This window comes from Bos mutus, chromosome 4 (assembly GCF_027580195.1).
Source record: "Bos mutus isolate GX-2022 chromosome 4, NWIPB_WYAK_1.1, whole genome shotgun sequence".
NCBI classification, from domain to species: Eukaryota; Metazoa; Chordata; class Mammalia; order Artiodactyla; family Bovidae; genus Bos; species Bos mutus.
Window position 1 is genome coordinate 5,477,788 of NC_091620.1, and position 22,542 is coordinate 5,500,329.

General features: G+C 49.8%; 1 protein-coding gene across 5 annotated transcripts in view; it reads left to right on the plus strand.

The window, feature by feature from the left end:
• DNAJB6 (DnaJ heat shock protein family (Hsp40) member B6) overlaps positions 1-22,542 on the plus strand; it is a 52,277-nt gene that overhangs the window by 6,156 nt on the left and 23,579 nt on the right. For 4 of the 5 annotated variants that reach the window (XM_070368997.1, XM_070368996.1, XM_070368999.1 and 1 more), the window contains 4 exons: positions 13,084-13,174; positions 14,032-14,141; positions 15,762-15,821; positions 16,547-16,657. In XM_070368997.1, coding sequence (XP_070225098.1) covers positions 13,110-13,174; positions 14,032-14,141; positions 15,762-15,821; positions 16,547-16,657 — 346 coding nt within the window. In that variant the 5' untranslated portion in view covers positions 13,084-13,109. Of the gene's footprint in view, positions 1-13,083; positions 13,175-14,031; positions 14,142-15,761; positions 15,822-16,546; positions 16,658-18,510; positions 18,616-19,448; positions 19,798-22,542 lie in introns of those variants that run through there. The other variant, XM_070369000.1, reaches the window with a different exon arrangement.

Consider the following 22,542-nt stretch of genomic DNA (forward strand, 5'->3'; position numbering starts at 1 on the left):
CCTCAGGCCTCCCTGTTCTCTGAGACACAACAATACTGAAATTAGGCCAGTTATATCTCTGCAGTGGGCTCTTCAAGTGAAAGGAAGAGTCTCCCCTCTCATTTTAAATTAGAAGCCAGGAATGGAGATGTTTACTGACGAAGGCCTGTGGAAAGCTGGAGCTAGGCCTCTTGTGCTGAACAGCCAGCTTCTGAATGCAAAGAAAAGATGCTTGAAGGAAAGTGCTACTCCAGTGAACACGTGAGTGGTGAGAAAGCAGAATCGCCTTTCTGCTGTTGTGGAGAAAGCCCAGGCACAGCCCTAACTCTTGAGTTCTGTGAAGGCTGACAGAGATGAGGAAGCTGCCGGGGAAAGTCTGAAGCTGGCAGAAGCTGGTTCATGGAGTTTGAGGAAAGAAGCTGTCTCTGTGACATCAAGCGCAGGTGAAGCAGCAAGCGCTGATGTGGAAGCTGTAGCAGGTTATCCAGAAGATCGAGCGCAGAGCATCGGAGAAGGCGGCTACACCGAGCAGCAGGTTTTCAGTGAGGATGAGTCAGCCTGACGTTGGAAGAAGACACTGTCGGGATGTTCACACTAGAGAGAAGTCAGCACCTGTCAGCATCTGAGGACAGGCAGGCTCTCTGAGAGGCTAATGTGGTGGGGGACTTGGAGCTGAAGCCAGTGCTCGACCATCTGGGAACCCTGGGGCCCTTGTGAACTACGCTAACCCTGCTCTGCCTGTGCTCTGTAAACGGAACAAGGCCTGGATGGCGGCACATCTGTCGACAGCGCGGTTTCCTGAATATTTTACACCCACTGTTGAGACCTACTGCTCAGATTAAAAAATTATTTAAAAATTACTGCTCATTGACAATGACCCGAGAACTCTGGAGATATATAGTGAAATTCATGTTCTTTTCATTCCAGCTAGCACAATCTCCATTTTGCCGCCCATGGGTCAAGGAGTAATTTTAGACTTTCCAGTCTTGTTATTTAAGAAATACACTTTGTAAGGCTATTGGTGCCATAGATAGTGATTCCTCTGATGATCTGGGCAAAGTCAGTTGAAAACTGTCTGGGAAGGACTCACTGTTCTAGATGCCCTTAAGAACATTTGCAATTCATGGGAAGAGGTCAAAACACCAACTAATTATAATTAACAGGAGTTGGGGATAAGTTGGTTCTGATCCTCATGGATGACTTGAGTTCAAGACTCAGTGGGGGAAGTAACGGCAGATGTGGTGGAGACAGCTGGAGAACTAGAATTAGAAGTGGAGCCTGAAGATGGGACTGAACTGCTGCAGTCTTACAGGAACGTGTGAGTGGATGAGGAGTTGCTTCTTTAAAAGAATGCGCAAAGAAAGTGGTTTCTTGAGATGGAATCTACTGGTGAAGATTGTTGACCTAACAGCAGATTGAGAATATTACATAAACTTAGTTGAAAAAGCAGTGGCAGTATTTGAGGATTGAGTCCAATTTTGAAAGAAGTTTGAAAGATGGCATAGGCTGGCTACAGTCATGGCATGGCCTGGTGGCATAGGCTGGCTCCGTAAACTTATTTCTTTGCCCCACTGTGTCTGTAACCTTTCCCCAATACTGTTCATACTTTCTTAATTGTGTATGCCTAAGTTTTTTTTTACATGTCTGTCTTCTGAACTTGGTAACTTGGTCCCAGAAGTGTCACGATTGTTTTTGCGTAGTAAATATACATAAATCTGCTCAGAATTACTTTAGTTTTTACTGAGAATGAGTGTGTTGATGGTATAATTGGTACCCAGAAGGTTTTGATCTGTTGAGTCAGTGAGCCAAGATACCAAGGTGGAGTGTATCGGGCGAGCCTTGGACTTCACTTACCTGGAGAGCCACAGTTGCACAAAGGGAACCTCAGGGGAGAGGGCGTGGTCGCAGGCCTGGAAAGGCTGAGGCTTAGCCCAGGTGTGTTGACCATCGAGTTCCAAGGTTTCCCAGGAGAGCTGACACAGCGCTGACAACTTGAGTTGAGAAGGGAAAAACAGTAGTGGGGTCCACTGTGCCTCCTGCAGTGGGAGGGCGGAGTGTGGGCGCCTGGACCACCAGAACATCCCTGGTGTCTGTGCTTGAAATGCATGACAGTCACTCAAGGTACCAGAGAGAGAAATGCCAGGGATTTAAGGTATAGCATAAGCAATACAGTTAACGCTGCTATACGTTATATGAGCTTCCCCGATGGCTCAGATGGTAAAGAGTTAAGAGTAAATCCTAAGAGTTCTCATCACAAGGAAAAAATACTTTTCTATTTTTTTTATTTTGTATTTATATGAGATGGTTGTCATTGTTTAGTTGCTAAGTCATGTCTGACTCTTTTGTGACCTCATGAACTGTAGCCTGCCAGGCTACAGGCTCCTCTGTCCATGGGATTTCCCAGGCAAGAATACTGGAGTGGGTTGCTAGTTCCTTCTTTAGGAGATCTTCCTGACCCAGGGATCAAACCCAAGTCTCCTGCACTGGCGGGCAGGTTCTTTACCGCTGAGCCCCCAGGGAAGCCCCATATGAGATGACAGATGTTCACTAAACTGATCGCAGTAATCCTGTCATGATGCAAGTCAGGTTGTGATTCGGTACACCTTAAATGTGCATAGTGGTGTATGCCAGTTATGTCTCAATGAAACTGGAAGAAGAAAATACACGCCAGCCATTCTTTTGATGTTCAGAATCCCTTCTGATCTGTGGATGTTTCATCAGTTTTGTTCTGGTGTCATTTTGACGTCGTTGTACTTTTTTCTCTTTTTGACTTATTTTTAACTTTTTATTTTGAAACCATTGTGTATTTATAGAAGAGTTGCGGACCTAATACAAGAGTTTTCCTGTATGCCTCTTACCCAGCTTTCCTTAGTATAACATGTAACCATGGTGTGTTTATGAAAAATAAACAATTAGGTTGGTATAGTACTGTTAACTACAGACTGCATTCACATCACACCAGTTTCCTGCCCCACCCCCACCCCCCAGCATTCTCTTGCTGCCCCAGATAGCAGTCCAGGAGCTCAGACAGCACTTAGTTATCATTTACTCTTAGTCACTTCCAAGCTTGCACTGTTCCGCCAGTCTTTCCTTGTTTTTTTCCTGACCAGGCCTGTAGTTTTTGCTGGTAGCATCTTTACTTTGTTGACTGACAACATCTCCTAGGCTCGTGTTGTACCTTTTCTGTTCCAGACCTAGCGTTAGCTAGGGCAGTAAAGCGCCATTCCAGGAATCCCCAGTGGAGCCGACCGTGTCCTTTAGAGCTGGTTCTTTCTGGTCTGGACAGCATGTTGTATCTGTTGTGATACCGTTTGCATATTTATAGCTCATCTTGGCTGTGAGAAAAGAGGCTCCCACAGGATTTCAGAAAGGGTATCTGGTGCCACCAAAGATAGAGAAAAGTGAAGGGGTTTGAGGGGTCTGCAGTGAGCCACACAAAACTGTGGGTTGGTTTGTTGTGTGTGGGTGGAGCGGTGTGGAGCGAGGCGAGGCTTTCCAGCCGGGGAGTAGAATTATAGAAAAAGGCCAGGTGGGAGTGGGGAGGACAGAGCGTGAGATGTGGTCATGTTCTATTTGGAGTGTCTTGTCAGACGTCCAAGTGGCTGTGTTGAGAGCCATCTGTCTATTTGTGTCTGAAATGCCAAAGTGAGGCCTGTGGTTGGGGCTAACAGGAGGGAATCATTGCTCCATAAACGGTATTTCAATAACAGAGCAGATGAAAGCGCGGGAGTAGGGTGAGAGGGCTCTGAGTCCCCGGCGTTCCCACAGCTGACTGAGGGGAGCAGGCGGGCAGGTAGAAGGCAAACTGGGGGCCTCCGAGAAGAAAGCCCGTGTGTGCTCGGGTTTGCCAAGCCCACCAGCCTGAGCCCTGAAAATGTGCCCTGGGTGTTAACGGGGGAAGCGCTTCCTCGTGACCGTAAATCAGAGTAAAGTTCAAGCGGTGGGCCGGCCGGGTGCTGGCCAGGACTGTGGTGGAGGCACTTCCTTCTGGGGCAGTCTCCACTAAGAAAGAGCGAGCCCCCATGGCCAAGTGCCTCTGTCCCCGGGGCTGGTGCCTGTGAAGCTTGTGTGCCCCCCAGCCCAGGGCTGGTCCTGGGGGTGGACGGCTCATCCCAGGGGGTGCTGCAGGTGCCAGCAGTGGTCACCTCTGGTGGACATGGCCCGAGTTGAGGCCCATCCTGCCGCATCTGTGCTGCCTGCCTCAAGGGTCTTGCTCTTCCCACCATGGTCAGCACAGACACTGGCGCCTTGTTGCCAATGCAGGGCAACGCAATTGGACTTAGGACACGGTGAGCTTTGCACTAGGAACAAAGGTGTGTTCTTGTTCACCCGCTAAGTTTGTGACCCCACGGACTGCAACACGCCAAGCTTCCCTGACCTTCTCTGTCTGCTGAAGTGGGCTCAGACTCACGTCCGTTGAGTCAGTGGTGCCATCCAGCCATCTCATCCTGTCGCCCCCTTCTCCTCCTGCCCTCAGTCTCTCCCAGCATCAGGGTCTTTTCCGTGAGTCAGCTCTTCACACCAGGTGGCCAGAGTATTGGAGTTTCAGCTTTAGTGTCAGTCAGTTGACTCCAGGTCTTGTTTTGCTGACTGTATAGAGCTTCTCCATCTTTGACTGCAAAGATTTTGATGTTGGCCATCTGGTGATGTCCGTGTATAGAGTTGTCTCTTGTGTTGCTGAAAGAAGGTGTTTGCTATGACCCGTGAATTCTCTTGACAGAGCCTTTGCCCTGCTTCATTTTATACTCCAAAGCCAGACTTGCCTGTTACTCCAGGTATCTCTCGACTTGCTACTTTTCGCATTCCAATCCCCAATGATGAAAAAGACATCTTTTTTTTTTTTTGGTGTTCCAAAAAGTCTCCTGGGGCTTCACAGAACCATTCAGCTGTAGCTTACTCGACATTAGTGGTTGGGCATAGACTTGGATTACCAGGGTGTTGAGTGGTGTGCCTTGGAAGTGAGCCAAGATGATTGTGTCGTTTTTAGATTGCACCCCAGTACTGCATTTTGGACCTTTTTGTTGACGTGAGGGGTACTCCATTTCTTCTAAGGGATTCTTGCCCGCATTAGTAGTTTTAATTGTCATCTGAGTTAAATTCACCCATTCCCATCCATTTTAGTTCACTGATTCCTAAAAGTGTCAGTGTTCATTCTTGCCATCTTGACCATGTCAAGTTTACCTGATTCATGGACCTAACATTACAGGTTTATATACAATATTCTTTACAGCGTTAAACTTTACTTTCACTACCAGACACATCCAAAACTCAGCATCACTTCAGCTTTGGCCCAGCCTCTTCATTCTTTCTGGGACTATTTCTCTGCTCTTTGCCAGTAGCATTTTAGACACTTACTGACCCAGGGTTACTCATCTCTGGCGTCATATCTTTTTGCCTTTTCATACAGTTAATGGGGTTCTTGGGGCAAGAATATTGGAGTGGTTTGCCATTCTCCCCTCCAGTGGAGCATTTTTTGTTAGAACTATCCACCTTGAAACGCCCGTCTTGGGTGGCTGGGCACGACATTGTTCATAGCTTCATTGAGTTAAACCTGACTGTGATCCATGTGATCACTTTGGTTAGCTTTCTGTGATTGTGTTTTTGGTTCTGGAGGCTGTGGGATTGTAGTTCTTGCTGCTTCTGTCTACCCTCTGACGGATGAGGATTAATGGCTTATGCAGGTTTCCTGATGGGAGGGACTGGCTGTGGGGAAAAATGAGCCTTGCTCTGGTGGAGACCCTCGCACACTCACAGGCACGTCTGGTGCAGTCTCCTGTGGGGTCACTGCTCCTTTCCCCCCTGTCCTGGTGCACACAGGCTGTTGTTTGCTGCTGTTGTCTGCAGGAGTCTGTTTCCCCCTTCAGGAGGTTCTGAAGTGTCTTAAGTGGTGGCATCCGGTACACTGGTGACCTGGTCACATGTGGTCAGGCAGTGGCTTACTGTTAGGAGAGGGAAGCTCCGTCCTGAGGCCTCTCCCCACGTCCCTTTGGTGACTGTGGTCTGGTGGTGTCTCTCCACATGCCTTGTTTCTGCCGGGTGCTGAGATGTCCCCTGGTAGCTGCAGCAGCTGAAGCTCAGAAGTCAGAGTAACCGCCGAGGGAGTCACTCGTCGGCAGAGGGTCGGTTAGGCGAGTCTCCTGTTGGCTGAGAGTCCGTTGTTAGCAGACTGAAGCACAGGTGCTGCCTGCTGGCTCCTGCTGCGCTCCAGCTGCCCTTGGCCCTGGGCAGGTGTCTCATCCCCAAAGGCGTGCGGTTGCTACCTTCCATGGCGCCTACCAGCCATGGCTTCTGAGCAGTGTGCTTTGGATTGTGGAACTACCAGTGAGGAACACTTCTGTCTTATAATTGGGTGCTCACTCCCATGTCTGATTGCATTTAAAACGAGATCCCCAGTATTTTATGTTGAGCATATGCAGACACAGTCGAAAAAACTGGACATTGAAAAAGGTACACCTCCAGTTAGTGTTTTGTTAATCTTGTTATGTGTCTATCACAGCTGATTTTAACGTTAAAGTGGATAAGTACAAGAAAATATTTTTTTTTTCTATTTTGTAATTTAAAAAAAACTCTGGGATTTTATTTGATGAAGATATCTATTTATTAATATTTTTATATTCTAAATACTGGCAAATGTTGTCTGTTTGGAGTTCTTAACTTTCTAACGTCTGTAGCTTTTATTAATGTATTTGAGGTCCTTAATTTCACTTTGGCCAGTTGATGAAATTGATATGTAGTCCATGTACGTCTGAATATCCTAACATCCTTATCATTTTTTTGACCCAAAGGCGTTCTTAAAAAACGTTTGTTACCACAGCTGTTTCTTTGTGGTCTCAGGTGGTGGTTAAGTTTACTCCACCTCGTGGGTGTGTGCTTGGTGTTTTATAGTAGTTAGCTTCAGGTCCCTGTTTTATGTCCCATTACATCAGGTCTGTTAAATGTGCTCAAATCGTACAAGTTAACTCTGTCTGATATGATTGTGGGTGTGTCTTTTTAAAAATGTTTTTATTTATGAATTTCAACATAGCTTATTTTTTACTTGACAGAAAATGCACCCTGTTCTAAGTGAAAGCTTCAGGGCATTACGTTCACATTGTTGTCTGTCTTATCAGCACCGTCATCTCCAGAACGTTTCTGTGCTCCCACTTTGAAACTCTGTGCCCACTAAATGGTCACTCCCCCTCCCCCTCCCATCCAGGCCTGCAGGGATGTTTCCTTTTCCCCCTTGTAACACGCGTCCTGATTGGAAGTTGTCGAGGCCCTGTGAGTTTATCCGCGAGAATCTGTGGTTCCTCAGTGGGCCGTGTTCCACCGCTTCCTTCCATAGACTCCTGTTGCGGACACAGCTTCCTTGGTGTTGCCTCGTGCATCTTTCCTACGCCATAACCTTGGATTTTTTTCTGTCTCTTGAGTGTACAGTTGACCCTTGAACAATGTGGGACTTAGAGGTGCAGACCCCCCACAGTTGAAAAGCTGTGCATGACTCTTGACTCCCCCAAAACTTACCTAATAGACTACTGCTGACTGGAGCCTTACCAATAACGAACATTGATTAGCACATACTTTGTGTGTTATGTTGCTGTATTCCTAAAGTAAGCTAGAGAAAATATTAAAAAAATTTTTAAAGAGAAATTGTATTAACTATATTTATTTATTGATACCATAAGTTTATATTTTTACAAGATGGATTGTCTGTTAGTATCTACATCAATATTGTCTTACATGATACCAAATCCTGTAGATGTGTTAGTAACACAGGCCAAGAAAAATGAAAAGATAATGTAAAGAAGAAATTCATTGTTGTTTATAAGTATAATTCATCCATTATAACGAAGTGGGAGCAGTATGGTTGCTTTATGGCCACCTAGTGTAATCGATGATTGTTCACAGTAGCCTAGCCTATACACTAGTGAATCCATTGTGACATACAGCATTGCACTCATTCATAATACGGTATTGGAAACACTTTTTTTTTTTTTAAACCACCTACCTATGATGATCAACTGATACTGGGGGTATGTAATCCTTTGAAAGCAAAGTTACAGAACAGAAAACTAAAATGTTGCTGTTCAATCAATCATTTTGTATTAAATGTCACTCCCTTATGCCTTTGCATTCTTGACACACTTAAAAATTTTTTTTTTCAGTATTTCTAGGCTCCATGGTTCTTCTGTGAGCTTTTTCAAGTTGTTGTAAGTCTCCAAAAATTTTTTACCAATATGTTTATTGAGAAAAATGTGCACGCAAGTAGACCTGTGCAGCCAAACCCGCCTTATTCAAAGGTCATTTGTAGGTTTTTTAAAAATTAAGTTTTGATGAAATTACGGTACACAACGCACACCGTAAACTTACACAAGTAACCTTGTGTCAATTGTATCTGGATAAAGCTAGAAAAATTTCCTAAAACAATTTTAGGAAGTCATTGATCTTAATTTTGTTACTGTTTGAATTACATGAGTTAATGTTTACAGAACACGTAGAATTATTCCCACTAAACGTGTTTTGTTAAAATAAAAAATATTAAAGTCCTGCCTTGTGATTTTTCACAAAGTTTCCTGTGTGTGCCTTCCTCTCATCGATAAGGTTACATCTTATTTTTTAAAAATGAGGTATAATTGACTGGAGGCATGTTTATTTGAATCGTTTATATATCGCTGTGATTGCCACCTGAGTTAGCTGACACCCCTTTCATTATGAAATTAATCGTTTCTTTGGAGGGATGACATCTAAGACCTGGTTCCTTAGTGACTCTGCATGAATGACAGTCCTGTTGGCAGCAGTGGCCGTGTGGGTATTAGGTCTCCGTTGCTCACTGAGACGCCCCACACCGTTCGGTGTGCACGACCTGGTGGTGGTGTCACCTGCTCTCCTGGGCTCAGTGGCAAAGTGCATGCCCGCAGTGCGGGAGGTGCGGGTTCCATCCCTGGTCAGAAGATCCTCTGGAGGAGGAAACAGCACCCCACTCCAGTGTTCTTGCCTGGAGAATCCCAGGGACAGAGGAGCCTGGCGGGCTGCAGTCCATGGGGTCGCAAAGAGTCGGACATGACTGAGCAGCTAAGCAACAAACTTCTCCAGCACAGCTTTCTTTGTCTCCCCATCCTGGGATTGTACTTGGTGGCTTTGGGGTGCTGGGAGCATTGTGGGTTAGTGGAGGTGGTGGTTTTGCCTCCACGGTCCCCAGGCTCAGTGCATCGATTCTCAGTGGTGCTGTTGTCTGGTTTGGGGGGAGTTTTTCTCGTCCCCTTTTCCTGCAGTTACAGCCTTTCATTTCAGTCGCTCAGTCATGTCTGACTCTTTGCAACCCCATGGACTGCACCACACCAGGCTTCCCTGTCCATCACCGACTCCTAGAGCTACTCAAATTCATGAACATCGCGTTGGTGATGCCATCCAACCCTCTCGTCCTCTGTCAACCCCTTCTCCCGCGTTCAATCTTTCTCAGCATCAGGGTCTGGGAGTCAGTTCTTTGCATCAGGTGGCCAAAGTATTGGCGCTTCCGCATCAGTCCTTCCAATGAATATTGAGGTCTGATTTCCTTTAGGATGGACTGGTTGGATCTCCTTGCAGTCCAAGGGACTCTCAAGAGTCTTCTCCAACACCACAGTTCAAAAGCATCAATTTTTCAGCACTCAGCTTTCTTTGTAGTCCAACTCTCACATCCATGACTACTGGAAAAACCATAGCTTTGACTATCGGGACATTTGTTGTCAAAGTAATGTCTCTGCTTTTTAATATGCTGTCTAGGTTTGTCATAGGTTTTCTTCCAAGGAGCAAGTGTCTTTTAATTTCATGGCTGCAGTCAACCGTCTGCAATGATTTTGGAACCTAAAAAGATAGTCTGCCACTGTTTCCACTGTTTCCCCATCTATTTGCCATGAAGTGATGGGACCAGATGCCATGATCTTAGTTTTCTGAATGTTGAGCTTTAAGCCAACTTTTTCACTCTCTCCTTTCACTTTCATCAAGAGGCTTTTTAGTTCCTCTTCACTTTCTGTCATAATGGTGGTGGTATCTGCATGTCTGAGGTTATTATTTCTCCTGGCAATCTTGATTCCAGCTTGTGCTTCATACAGCCCAGCATTTCACATGATGTACTCTGCATATAAGTTAAATAAACATGATGACAAATTCCAGTCTTGACATAACTCCTTTCCCAGTTTGGAACCAGTCTGTTGTTCCATGTCCAGTTCTAACTGTTGCTTTTTGACTGGCATATAGATTTCTTAGGAGGCAGGTCAGGTGGTCTGGTATTCCCATCTCTTAAAGAATTTCCCACAGTTTGTTGTGATCCAAACAGTCAAAGGCTTTTGCGTAGTCAGTAAAGCAAAAGGAGATGCTTCTCTCAAATTCTCTTGCTTCTTCAATGATCCAGCTGATGTTGGCAATTTGATCTCTGGTTCCTCTGCCTTTTCTAAAACCAGCTTGAACATGGGGAAGCTCATGGTTCACATACTGTTGAAGCCCGGCTTGGAGAATTTTGAGCATGACTTTGCTAGTGTGTGAGATGAGTGCTAGAACTAACACCCCCAAAGACGTCCTTTTCATCGTAGGGACTGGAATGCAAAAGTAGGAAGGCAAGAGACACCTGGAGTAACAGGCAGATTTGGCCTTGGACTACAGAATGAAGCCGGGCAAAGGCTAACAGTTTTGCCAAGAGAACGCACTGGTCATAGCAAACACCCTCTTCCTACAACACAAGAGGAGACTCTACACATGGACATCACCAGATGGTCAACACTGAAATCAGATTGATCATATTCTTTGCAGCCATAGAATGGAGAAGCTCTATACAGTCAGCAAAAACAAGACTGGGAGCTGACTGTGGCTCAGATCATGAACTCCTTGTTGCCAAATTCAGACTAATTGAAGAAAGTAAGGAAAACCACTAGACCATTCAGGTATGACCTAAATCAAATCCTTTACGATTATACACTGGAAGTGACAAATAAATTCATGGTATTAGATCTGATAGAGTGCCTGAAGAGGTTGGACATTGTACAGGAGGCAGAGAGCAAGACCATCCCCAAGAAAAAGAAATGCAGAAAAAGCAAAATGGCTGTCTGAGGAGGCCTTACAAAAGAAGGGAAGCGAAAGACAAAGGAGAAAAGGAAGGATATACCCATTTGAATGCAGAGTCCAAAGAATAGCAAGGAGAGATAAGAAAGCCTTCCTCAGTTATCAGTGCAAAAGAAACAGAGGAAAACAATAGAATGGGAAAGGCTAGAGGTCTCTTCAAGAAAATTAGAGATAGCAAGGGAACATTTCATGCAAAGACAGGCTCAATAAAGGGCAGAAATGGTATGAACCTAACAGAAGCAGAAGATATTAGGAAGAGGTGGCAAGAATAAACAGAGCTATATAATAAAGATCTTTATGACCTAGTTAATCACGATGGTGTGATCACTCACTTAGAGCCAGACATCCTGGAATGTGAAGTCAAGTGGGCCTTAGGAAGCATCACTATGAACAAAGCTAGTGGAGGTGATGGAATTCCAGTTGAGCTCTTTCAAGCCCTAAAAGATGATGCTGGGAAAGTGCTGCACTCAATATGCCAGCAAATTTGGAAAACTCAGCAGTGGCCACAGGACTGGAAAAGGTCAGTTTTCACTCCAGTCCCAAAGGCGGTGCCAAGGAGTGTTACAGCCTTTAGGGGACCTGTATTTTGTGAGTCCTCATTGCAGCCGTTAGTTTCCTGTCCCCTAAAACAAGTCCCATCCTGAAGACGCAGCAACACCGCCCCCCCCCCCCCAATCTCGGAGTCACTGTTTTTGGTGTAATTAATTCTGTTTCTGGCACTTGAGCTCCTGCTTTCCTGGGCGCCCAGCTGGCTCTTCAGATGTGTGTGTTGGGTTTTTACCTAACATTTCTAGGGATTTTGAGTTGGTCAGAGGGGTTTCTACTTTTGATTCTGCTTTGATATCTATTCTGCATGAAGTCCTTGGACTGGTAAGAAGGGCTTTTCCCTGTGTCTTTCTGACCCTCAGATAGACGCAGCCTGCCTTCTGTAGAGTCAAGGAGGGCCGTGCAGGCGGGTGTGCATGCCTGCGTGCTGAGTCACGAGCTGCTCCCCAGTGTGGAACAGTGGGAACACAATACAGCTGTGCGCTCTGTGTTGAGAGACACACTGTGTCCCGTTGCGGCAGTGTTTATATCTAACCTCAGCAGAATGGTCTCAGGGAGGGTATGGCCTCGTAGATTTGTTTACAGTCAGAACGTTTCTTCTCAAAATCTGGTCCTAGAATTTGGGGAAAGGCTACTGAAAGCCTGGCTTCAGTTTAGCGCTCAGTTGCCTGACAGAAAAACTTGATTTATTGGCTGAAATTATTTTGCAGGCTTGTGTGGTGTAGGCCTGTTTCATGTCAGTTGTTGGTCGTTGGTTTAGTGAGGTGACTTAGCAGTCAGAGTAAAGGCGAATGCTCGCTGGACTTCACATCTTGAGAGGTGGCAGGTGTGTCGGGCGTGATTGGCATGTGACTCGAGGCCGCATGTTCGTAGAGCAGGCGGGGCAGGTCCCTACCCTGGGAGCCCCTGCAGGCCCGCTCTGAGGCTGCCCTCTTCCTGTGCTGCCAGCAGGGCGGTGCTGCGTTTGTTTCCACATCAGATGCTGGAGGCCCGGGAGGCAGTCACAGGAGCAGCCCCGAGTCCGAGCCGGCGGGGGCAGCCTGCCGTGGGCAGCCTGCCATGGAAGGTGTCCGTGGTTCCTTGTGGCGTCCCCAGGCCGGGCACAAGGTGTTCATCAGGTGGCTGCAGTCTTGCCCAGCGCCTGGCACAGGGTGTGAGGAGGGGACGACACTCTCGTCGGTCTGGACCAGGGACCTGGCAGCTGGTGGGCAGCGGGCCCCAAGGCTGCTGCAGAGTCACCTGTCGGTTTTATTTAGTTGAGGCTATTCTTAGCTTATTTCAAAGCGTTTTTTCCTACATCAGGAAGGGTCTTAGGGTGTGAGACTTGGAAGCGGCTCCCAGACAAGGCTCTGGCCCGACAGGCTGGTAGTTAATGCCCAGGCAAGGTGACATCTCCCACCTCCTGCTCCGTCCCCCCCACCCCGTACCCCCGCTACCAGCCCAGCCTGGGCCGTCTCGTCACTGACCATGGATTTCTGATTGCAGGACTTGTTCCAGCAGCCTGTTAAAACATGGTGGATTACTATGAAGTTCTAGGTGTGCAGAGACACGCCTCGGCCGAGGATATTAAAAAGGCGTAAGTAATTGTATTCTGAAAGAGTGCATCTGGGCACCTGCGGTGTGAGTTTGCACGGCTTGTGGAAACCGAATGGCAGTTTGCGTGCTGTGAGTTTGCCGCGCACTAGTTGGAATGTTAGGTAGCGCTTAGCAAGTTAGCTTGTGCCTCTTGAGACCTAGGCCCACCTGTCGCTCAGGGAGAAGGCCACTTGGTTTCCTCTGGTACTTTATCTTGGACATGGATTCCATTTCTGCTGGAATTAGATCATAAACTCACTGAGTATATGAAATTAGCCCAAAGAGCTTTGATGTTGGACTTAGCAGTGGAGCAGCCTTGGTGCTCGTGGGTGTCACTGTTCCATCCTCAGTGGGTTGCTCCCAGCCCCTGTCGTGTGGCCGGCTCGGGTCCATGCTGGGGTTTGAGCCCTGCACCGCTGTGTCCTTGCTCGGCTCTGTGGCCGCACTTGAGGCCAGTCTCCGCTCCCAGGGTGCACTGAGGTCTGTTAGTTCACTTGGTGTTAATGTATAGCAGGACATGGATGGTGTTTTAGCTGTGTCACGGGGGGCCGTGGGATTTCTCACACTGCGCCTGGCCACATCCAGGATCGGCGTGGTGCAGTGATTGTGCTCTTCTTAAATAAGGTGTGAATGGCGTGAAGATCAGCACCAAGAGGGGCGGGCCTGGCGTCTGTGTTCTCACCTGCGGGTGTGGTGGGGGGCGTCACTGGTGCTGTCCCTGGGGAAGGGCAGGCTGTGTGCCACGCCTGTCTAGTCTCCGCCTAGAGCTTTTGCTTTGAAATGTTTGCTTCATGTGACACAATAGACACCACCCTGGAAGTGGGATGTGATCAGTAAGTACCTTAACTCCTTTTTAAGATATCGGAAACTGGCACTGAAGTGGCATCCAGATAAAAATCCTGAGAACAAAGAAGAAGCGGAGAGAAAATTCAAGCAAGTAGCTGAGGCGTATGAGGTGTTGTCAGATGGTGAGTGGGGAGCGTGGGGTTGTGCCCCTGGGCGGGGCCTGCAGAGGAAGGCCTGGCCGAGGGGCTTTGGGGCTGTGAGGGGGGTTTTCTGAGCAGACTGGGTGTCCTGTCCCCACCAGCCTCCCGATAAGGCCCTGTGATTGCTGCGGGCGCCCTGGCTTCTAGGAGTCTCCTGGGTGGCTCTGTAAGGAGACATCCAGGCCCGGTCTCTGCCTGGCGCTGGGGGCCACCGGGGCTGGGGTGTCGTGGCCTTTCGTCCCCGTCACCCTCCTGAGCACCCTGTGCTGAGGTGCTGGCCGCTTCCTTGGAAGGCCCTCCTGGATTTCGGGAAGTCAGGTGTTGCGCACATGGAGGTTCGGACTCCACAGCTTGTGGGTTTCCCTGCCCCGTTAGAGTTAGGAATTGAACGGCACTGGAAGCTCAGGTCTGTTGGTTTAGTGTCATGGGTCATGCAAAGGGTGTTAGCCAAACGTTGGGTTCTTGGTAAGAGAAGCCTTGGGGCAGGGAGCGGACTGTGGAACTTGGTGAGAAAACTGGAGAAGTACTGACAGCACCTTGGCAGGAAGCAGTCCTGAATGACTGGTGTCAATCGCAGCCGAGGCATTTAAAAGACTAGACCAGAGGAAGTGGACGCCTGCTTTATTTTAAAAGAAGGCCTTGTCATTTTACTTCATGAGTTTGTCTTCTGTCATTGACTGCCATTGTCCTATTTGTGTGCCTGATCCAGCACTCCCAGATGTGTGGATTCACAGACCAAGAACACTAGAAAATTTGAGAAGTAAATTCAAACGTCAAATGTGATTTTTGGCAGCAGCAGAACCTTTAGAGCTCCCATGAAAATGCTGCTTTTGTCTGTTTTTGTAAGGGGGAGTCTGTTCTTCATCCTTCCTTAGGAAGCCTTCAGTTCCAGGAGCTGGCGGCTCAGATGCACGGTCACTGTTCCTAAGGCTCTGGTGCCCACCCTGGCTGCGGATAGCGTGCCTGCACACTTGTTTCCCCGTTGCCCTGTCACTTGGCACACGCGGCGTCTGCGGAGCCTGTGTGTCTGAGCAGGGCTGCACTGTCACCGCGCTTGTTCGAGGACCACCGCCCGGGCTCGGGCGGGCTGCTGCCTCGCCGGGGGTCAGGCCAGGCTGGGGGTTGGCTCAGTGTGGCCCGTTTCTGCCCTCGCCAAGGCCGTGTCCTGCTCCTTGTGCCATGGGTCTTCTCCCTGAGCTGCACTTAGTAGTCAGGTGCTTGTCTAGGGGTGGAGTCTCTCTGCAACTTTGTAGTGGGGTTTTGATGTAGTGCATGGCACACATTGAGCAGTAGAGTGAAATAAGTTGTTTTTTTTTTTTTTTTTGAAGTAAGTCTTTTAAGCTTTACTTAAAAATATTCTGGGGTGTTTTTAAGGGAGTTGTTGAGTCCCTGAGTTGCAGCCAGACTCTTTGCGACCCTGGGGGCTGCAGCCGCCAGACTTTGATGCCCTCAAGTGTCACAGTAAGGGGTTCCTAGCTCTTCAAAACCAAGTGTGGACATTGAGAGTTGTGGGGGGCCTTTGGTTTACAGCTTCAGAAATGCTTTATTGAATTTGAGGGAAGAGAAATTGGTCTTTACTGACTTGTCTTTTTAAATTTGTAGCTAAGAAACGGGACATCTATGACAGATATGGCAAAGAAGGATTAAACGGTGGCGGTGGAGGTACGTGTGTGCACACTGGTCTTTCTCCTGGCCTTGTGATGAAAGGAGGTGGTCCGATACAGTCTGATGGTGATTCAGTCTGTCCGTAAATATGAATGCAGTTTGGAGAGTAGGCTGAACTGGGGAGAGGAAGGAGAAATTGATAGCCTGGAAAAGGCCTATTAAAAATCCTGTTGAACTAGAAGGCACATACTGGTGTGCCTTTTGTAGATAGGAAATGACGTAAAACCTTACTATAACACTGAGTGTACCCTGAGATCAATACTGGGTGTTGTGTCAAAAACATCCTTACTGGATGTTCTATCAAAAAACTAAATAACCACCAAAGTAACTGCCTCTGGTGGTGAGGCTTAGATGTGTGTGCTTTTGATGAAAAGTTATGCAGCAGCCTGCTGTCCTGCGAGCTCCATGGTGGGCGTTTGGACACGCACGCTTCAGACCTCCTGTACACACGCCTGAGCAGCTGTTTCACAGCCGGAAATGCTGTGTGTTGGTGACACATCCAGAGTGGGTGGGGGTCCTCGGCACGCGCGTGGCTCAGGGACGTGGACCTGCACGCGTTTCTCAGCTCCTGGCGCAGGAGGCTTTGCTCTCAGCAGGACTTGCGCGAGCTTCGGGCTTATGGAACTCTTTCCTTCTGGGGTCAGGACGCGTGTAGTAATGTGTAGACTGTTTGTGTGCCCGCCGCGCGGGAGTCCCTGACTGAGCTGTGCTTGCTTCTGTAGGTGGAAGTCACTTCGACAGTCCGTTTGAGTTTGGCTTCACATTCCGAAACCCAGAGGACGTCTTCAGGGAATTTTTTGGTGGAAGGGACCCATTTTCATTCGACTTCTTCGGTAAGTTCATCATCTGGGTCGGCGTTTACGTAACGTGTTCATGACTCATGGAGACCCTTTCTGTTTCAGCACTGTTGTAGCTTGTCCTTAAACTTGCTATTTGAGCAGTGCACGAGTTTAACTAAACCCTCTTGCCTTCTTCCTTTGGAAGATGTTTCGGAATTTACGCCTTGCGCGTGAACGTAATAGAGGTCTGAGTGCGTTGCTTCCTCGGCTGTGTGCTTCGCTCTCATTGGCTTCCTCTGCAGTGGGAAGGAGTGGGGGCTCCTCCTGGTTGGACAGTGAATTCTCCGGATTTCCCGTGTAGGAGTCTCATTGAAACACTAAGCATCAAGGCAGATGTTGCTCAGAAGACATTTGATTAATAAACTTGTCTTTGTTTTTCTGATGTGGTGTTAGGACTGTTGAGTTTGCAGCCCTTGGAAAGAAGGGACACCTCTAGAGCAAGGCATCACAAGCATTCGTCTTTGAGAATAGCTTTGCTGGGAGACCTTGCTGCTTTGGCTGCTCTTCACTGTGGGAGAGGGCTCCCAGCCGCTGGCCTCCGGGTCCTGGTGCCCGGCGTGAGGCAGCGTGGCAGGGGTGCATGTCAGGGTCTGGTGTTGGCAGTGGTGGTGAGCTGGGGTGCTCGCCGTGTGCACCGTGACTCCTGTTGTCTCCGTACTTGGGTGGGGAGACAGCACCCTGTGTCTGCTCCTTCACTGCCCGGAGCCTGGTTGAAAAGACAAGACACCTGCTGCAACCCCTCAGGAGGGCGACAGGAAGGGCAGTTCTGTCTGCAGATAACACAGGGGAGCCGTGGACCCTGCTCATCGCAGGCGTGGCGAGGAGTGAGGCGCTGCTGTGTCCCGGAGGTGTGGGCCCTTCACAGGGTGCAGTCCTTCCGTTACTCCGTGGGGGTTCAGAGAGACCCTGCTTACTGTTTACTGTGGTACCGCTTACGTTTTGAGAGAGTGGCTTGTGGAGGAGAGATGTGTATATATGTAGCATACAAAATATAACAATGAGAGCTAAGCAGGGGAGTGTTAGGGGTGGGGGAAGAGACTCATCTGTTTTGAAGGCTTTTTTTGCATTAATTACTGCTGCAGTAAACATATTGGGAAGGCTCCCTGTATCATATGAAATTAACTACATTTTTTATTAATTGTCCTTTACGATTGTAAGAAATATTACTGTAAGAAAGACACAGAAGAGTTGTAATGACTTTTCGGCCGTAAAATCACCTTGGTGTCTCGTCACAGCCTTTAGCAAGCTCCCAATGTGTTTTGGGGGAGCAGGGTCGTGTCCGGGGAAACTGGCCAGGGGTCTGCCCCCTTGAGCTGGGAATGGAGGGTCCCTCAGGCTGAGGAGCACAGGGCAGGCCGCCTCACCAGGCCAGAGGCTGGCCTGCTCACACTAGCTCTGGCACAGCGTGTTTTTTTTTAAAAAAGTGTCAGGAAAGAGTCCTCAGTGTGTAATGGTAGCCAGATTGTGTTTTTCTTGGGGGAAAAAATCTGATGGGTTAAGCTTTCTCAGTAAGAATGGTTTTCCTTGAGCAGCTCTTTCTGGAGTGAAGAGGGGCGAGGGTGACTGGGGCTGGGAGCGTGAGTAATGTGGTTTTACCCTGTGAGCACCGACCTTCACGTCTTCTGAGTTGGGATTTGTGCACATGAAGTCTTGATGTGCATGTGAACTTGAGTCAGAAGAGTTACGGTTTACGGGATGCGGGGTGGAGATTTCTTCTGCTGGGTTCAGAGTCCGCTGGGGGACGAGCCTCTTGGCCTCTGCCTGGGACTCAGAGATGCGCGTGCTCTGCACTGGCAGCTCCCCCGTCGTCCCTGTGGCAGTGATTCTTCTCCAATCCGTTCTTGTAGGTGTTCTAGGCGACTTCCATTTTCAGGCTCTCAGGATTTACACACGGGAAAAGAAGCTGCTCCACGGCTACTACATGTATGAAGTGACAATGCAGCCTGCTGGCGGTACGTTCAGAGCAGGGCTGAGTGGCCGTGGGGCCGAGGGCGTGCTGCCTCAGCAGGCGTGGAGTTGATGTTTCCCAGCAGCCACATCAGCCCTGTCATGGTGTCCATTTAGAGGAGTGTGTTATTTCTTGTCTTAATTTTCCACACGACCAACTTTTTTCCTCTCCCGTTTTCCCAGAAAAAGTAGCTCAAAGTCTGTTAAAAGACATTCTGAGGTTCACTTTGCATTTATCGGAATGGAAAACCCCGTGTCTGATTTCAGACGGCCCAGATGAAAGGGGAGGGACCTTGAAGAAGCGGAGAGCTGGTGGGAAGGACGGAGTCCTGTGCCTGGGGCCCGCGTTCGTTGTGAGGCCTGCCCCCTGTGGGCAGAGGCCGCAGGCCCAGGACTAGGGGGAGAAGCCAAATCTGAGACGCGCACTGCAGCCTGGCTCTCAGACGGAGGGGTGCTGGCGGGGTTGTGGGGTGAGCTGACTTCCCCCTAGCCCTTGGAGAACCTCCTTTGAAAACATTCAAGTGTAGGGATCATGTTACTTTAAATTACGGTGATCCCTTCCTTGGTTTATCATTAAAGGATGGTGTTAGTAAAATGATGTTCTCAGACGGAAGAGCCACGGAGCCCTAGAACCCTAGCAGGAGCCTCCGTGTGGGAGGCATTTCTGTGACCCAGCTCTGAAGCCGGGAGCTTCCCCGGGAGCACGTTCACACTGGCCGGCGGCCCCTCGCGTCTGGCCGGTGCTGGGGTGACGGGAGGGGAAGGGACGAGCCAGGCAGGCCCCACCCAGCGCCCGGCGCCGCGCTGGAGGGTAGTGAGCCGGTCGTTCTCCCCCCAGGGTTCGAGGAGGCGGCCAGCGAGGAGTTGGAGCCTGAAGAGGAGGCGGTGGCGGAGAGTGCGAGCGAGGAGGACAGTGAGGCACTGGACGTAGTGTCCAGCGAGGAGCTCGACCTCTTTAGTGACGACGAGCCCAGCGAGGGCGCTAGCCTGGGCGGGGGCGAGCCCCCCAGTGAGGACTTGGAGTTCATCTCCAGTGAGGACGAGGCCAGCCCGGGGGACCCAGAGGAGCTCCTCGAGGAGTGTGAGGAGCTGCTCAGTGAGGACAGTGGGCCTGAGCCCGAGGCCCTGCCGCTGCCCCGTGGGCGGCCTGCTGAGCAGAGCCTCTAGAATAAAGAGTTTGTACCACCCGCGCCTGACGGCTCCCTGCGGCCCCGAGGGCACTGGGGGCTTGGGAGGGGCAGCGCACCCGAGGCCGGCGGACTCCCGCTGCTGTGGCCGCTTCAGACGGCCGCTGTGTCTTCGCATGGGGTCTTCTCTGCACGTCCTCGTGTCCCTCCTTATGTGGACAGGAGTGACGTGGGACGGGGGCCTGCTTGTCTTCAGTGGCCCTGCCTCCTGCCCGAGGTCAGGGTCGCGGGCCATCTTTGGGGGCCCTGTGCATCCTGTGGTGTGTAGACAGTCGTCCGCTCAGCTTGGAGGCAGCGTGGTTTGGAAGCAGGCACTGGTGAAGTTGTGCTGCTGAGAGAAGCCACAAGTCGGAAAGCGTAGCCTGTGACTGTGGAGGCAGGGCAGGTGTGATGACCCCTCCTGGGGGGCACTCCCCTGTGGCTCAGTGACTGCGAAGGCCCTGCTGAGCCCCTCTTTCTTCGGGGGAGGGGTGCTGGCCTGGCCCGGCCCATCAGTGGCTGGGACCTCCTGGGGGTGGAGCTGCCGTTTCAGGACAGTTCTGTGCGGGCGGGTGCTGGGCAGATGAGCTTTGTGGTCCTGCCACCTCCGCCCTCGACAGGGAGAGGAAAGGCTTCCGAAAAGGCCACTCTCAGAGTTGTTTTCTGGGTCATGAGAGCAGTGTCTGGGCCCCAGGCTTTGTATGATCTCCCTGGGAATCCAGAGTTGGTTTTGAGACTTTAATGGCCTTTCCAGCTCCCCCATGGCAGAGCTTCCGGAGTCCACGCAGGAGTCCAGGCAGGACTCCTCGCTCCTGGCACGGTGGTCCCTGTGGCTGAGGGCGGTGGGCTGTCCTGCCCGTCGACTCCCTCACAGGTCCTTGGCGAGGGTAGAGTTGCAGGTGCCCCGGCCTCCGATGCGACTGAAGTAGGGTGTTTGGATCCCTAGTGTGTGCTTGGCATCCTTGGCTTGGATGGGTTTTTGTAACTGTTAGAAAATACAGTGTTCCAACTAGACCTGTAGTGTAACTAGAAACTAGGTTTTGTAATAAGTTGTGTGCACAGCTGAAAGCATGATGTTCATTTGGGGAGTGTTAATTCCGGGGTTGCCATGCACTGCCAGGCACCACCCCGATGCCGGGTCAGCTGTGGAGAAGCGCCCCAAAGCCCTCCTGCCCAGGGTCCCAGCCGTGGGTCACCCATGGCTGTTTCTGAGTCACTTAGGTTTATTTCAGATTCTTTTCAAATATGTTGTGTTCTGCTTCGGAATATGTGAGAAGAAAACGTTATGAACTTTGAGTTGTTGCGAAGGAGTGTTCTGATCTTGGTTTGTGGCGTTGGGGTTAGTGCAGGTGGGGTGATCGCACTGGAGTCTGTGTGCTGTTTTGGCCTTTGCGTTTCACGTGTCGCTCTTTACTCAGGGTTGCTGTGGCTCAGCATTGAGACTAGTGGAGTGGCCTGTTTTCTCTGTTTGAAATGCTCAGGGTGCTTGTTAAGAGTTTGTGGTGTTTTCCTTTGTTGTGCAGTGGTGTGTGTGTGTGTCCTGGGGACTGCGTGGTGAGCTCCGTGAGGACAGGACCTGTGAGCCTTCACTGAGTGCTCTCGGTCAGGCCCTTAGCTCTGCTCCTGGGGGCATGTATGGCTCTAAACATCTTTGAGTTTTTTCCTTAAGTCTTCTTACATGTATGTACTTGTGTAAACATTTGGAACACATTTTGTGTTATTTTTTCATAGCATTCGGTTAATGTATTTTTTGTCATAAGTGTGACATTATTACTTAGGTGTTTTGCAAGCATCACCTTAGTGGATTTGGCTTCGTGTTTCTGAGAAGAGCAGAACCATGTAAGATTGCAGAGGAGTGTTTATCCAGGACACCTGGAACAGGGACCCGAAAGAGTTAAGTCCTTGTTAACTTAACAGGCTGGACATGGGCCTGTTTCCGTGTATGTGTATCCCATGATGCAGCGTTGTTGCGGGAAAGGACCTGGCTGAACACAGGTGCGCCGTGACCAGGGAGGTGGCTCTGACAGACTTGTAAATTCTGCGTTTAGGGTCTCCCGAGAGACAGACCCAGCAGGGTGTGCCTCCCTCTCTCTGTCAGAAGTGATCATGGGCCTGTTTGATCATGGACACACACCTGCCAGATCTGTGGGCCCATGTCCCAGTCTGACTCTGGAGGCCATCAGGCTGAAGAGCCAGCAGCGCCCCCGGTCAGAGGCGGCGGCTGGGAGCAGGCGCTCATGTTTGTGGGAAGCGTTGGCCTTGCGGTCTGTTCAGCCCACGTGTGATGGGAGGGGCCCATTCACACTGGGATGGCAGTCTGCTCCACACGGCTGGCTGATCCACACGTTCCTCTCATCCGAGAACACCTTCGAGGTGGCCCCTTCACTGGACACAGAATTTGTTAACTCCTTGACATCTACATGCGCCATCTCCTTCAACCATAATTCATCTCCAGCAGACCGTAGTAAGATCGTAATTGAGCCAAACTTGATAAGGAGCGTGCGTGTCGTGGAGAACACGCTGATTTTCCCAAGTAGGAGGTGAGGTCCGGGCACCAACCTCTCCTGGCGGGGCCCTGCTGAGACTCTGACAGAGCTGCGTTTGCTGTGCTGTGGCAGGGTGTAAGCGGGCAGGAAGACACAGCTGTGTGCGTAGTATGAGCACACACGCAGCGGCCCAGATCGCAGCGGCAGGCTGCAGCTCCCGACAGGACTGTGCCCTCACCCGCTGCAGTGCCACGGCTGGCGGGCCAGTTCTGGGCGCCAC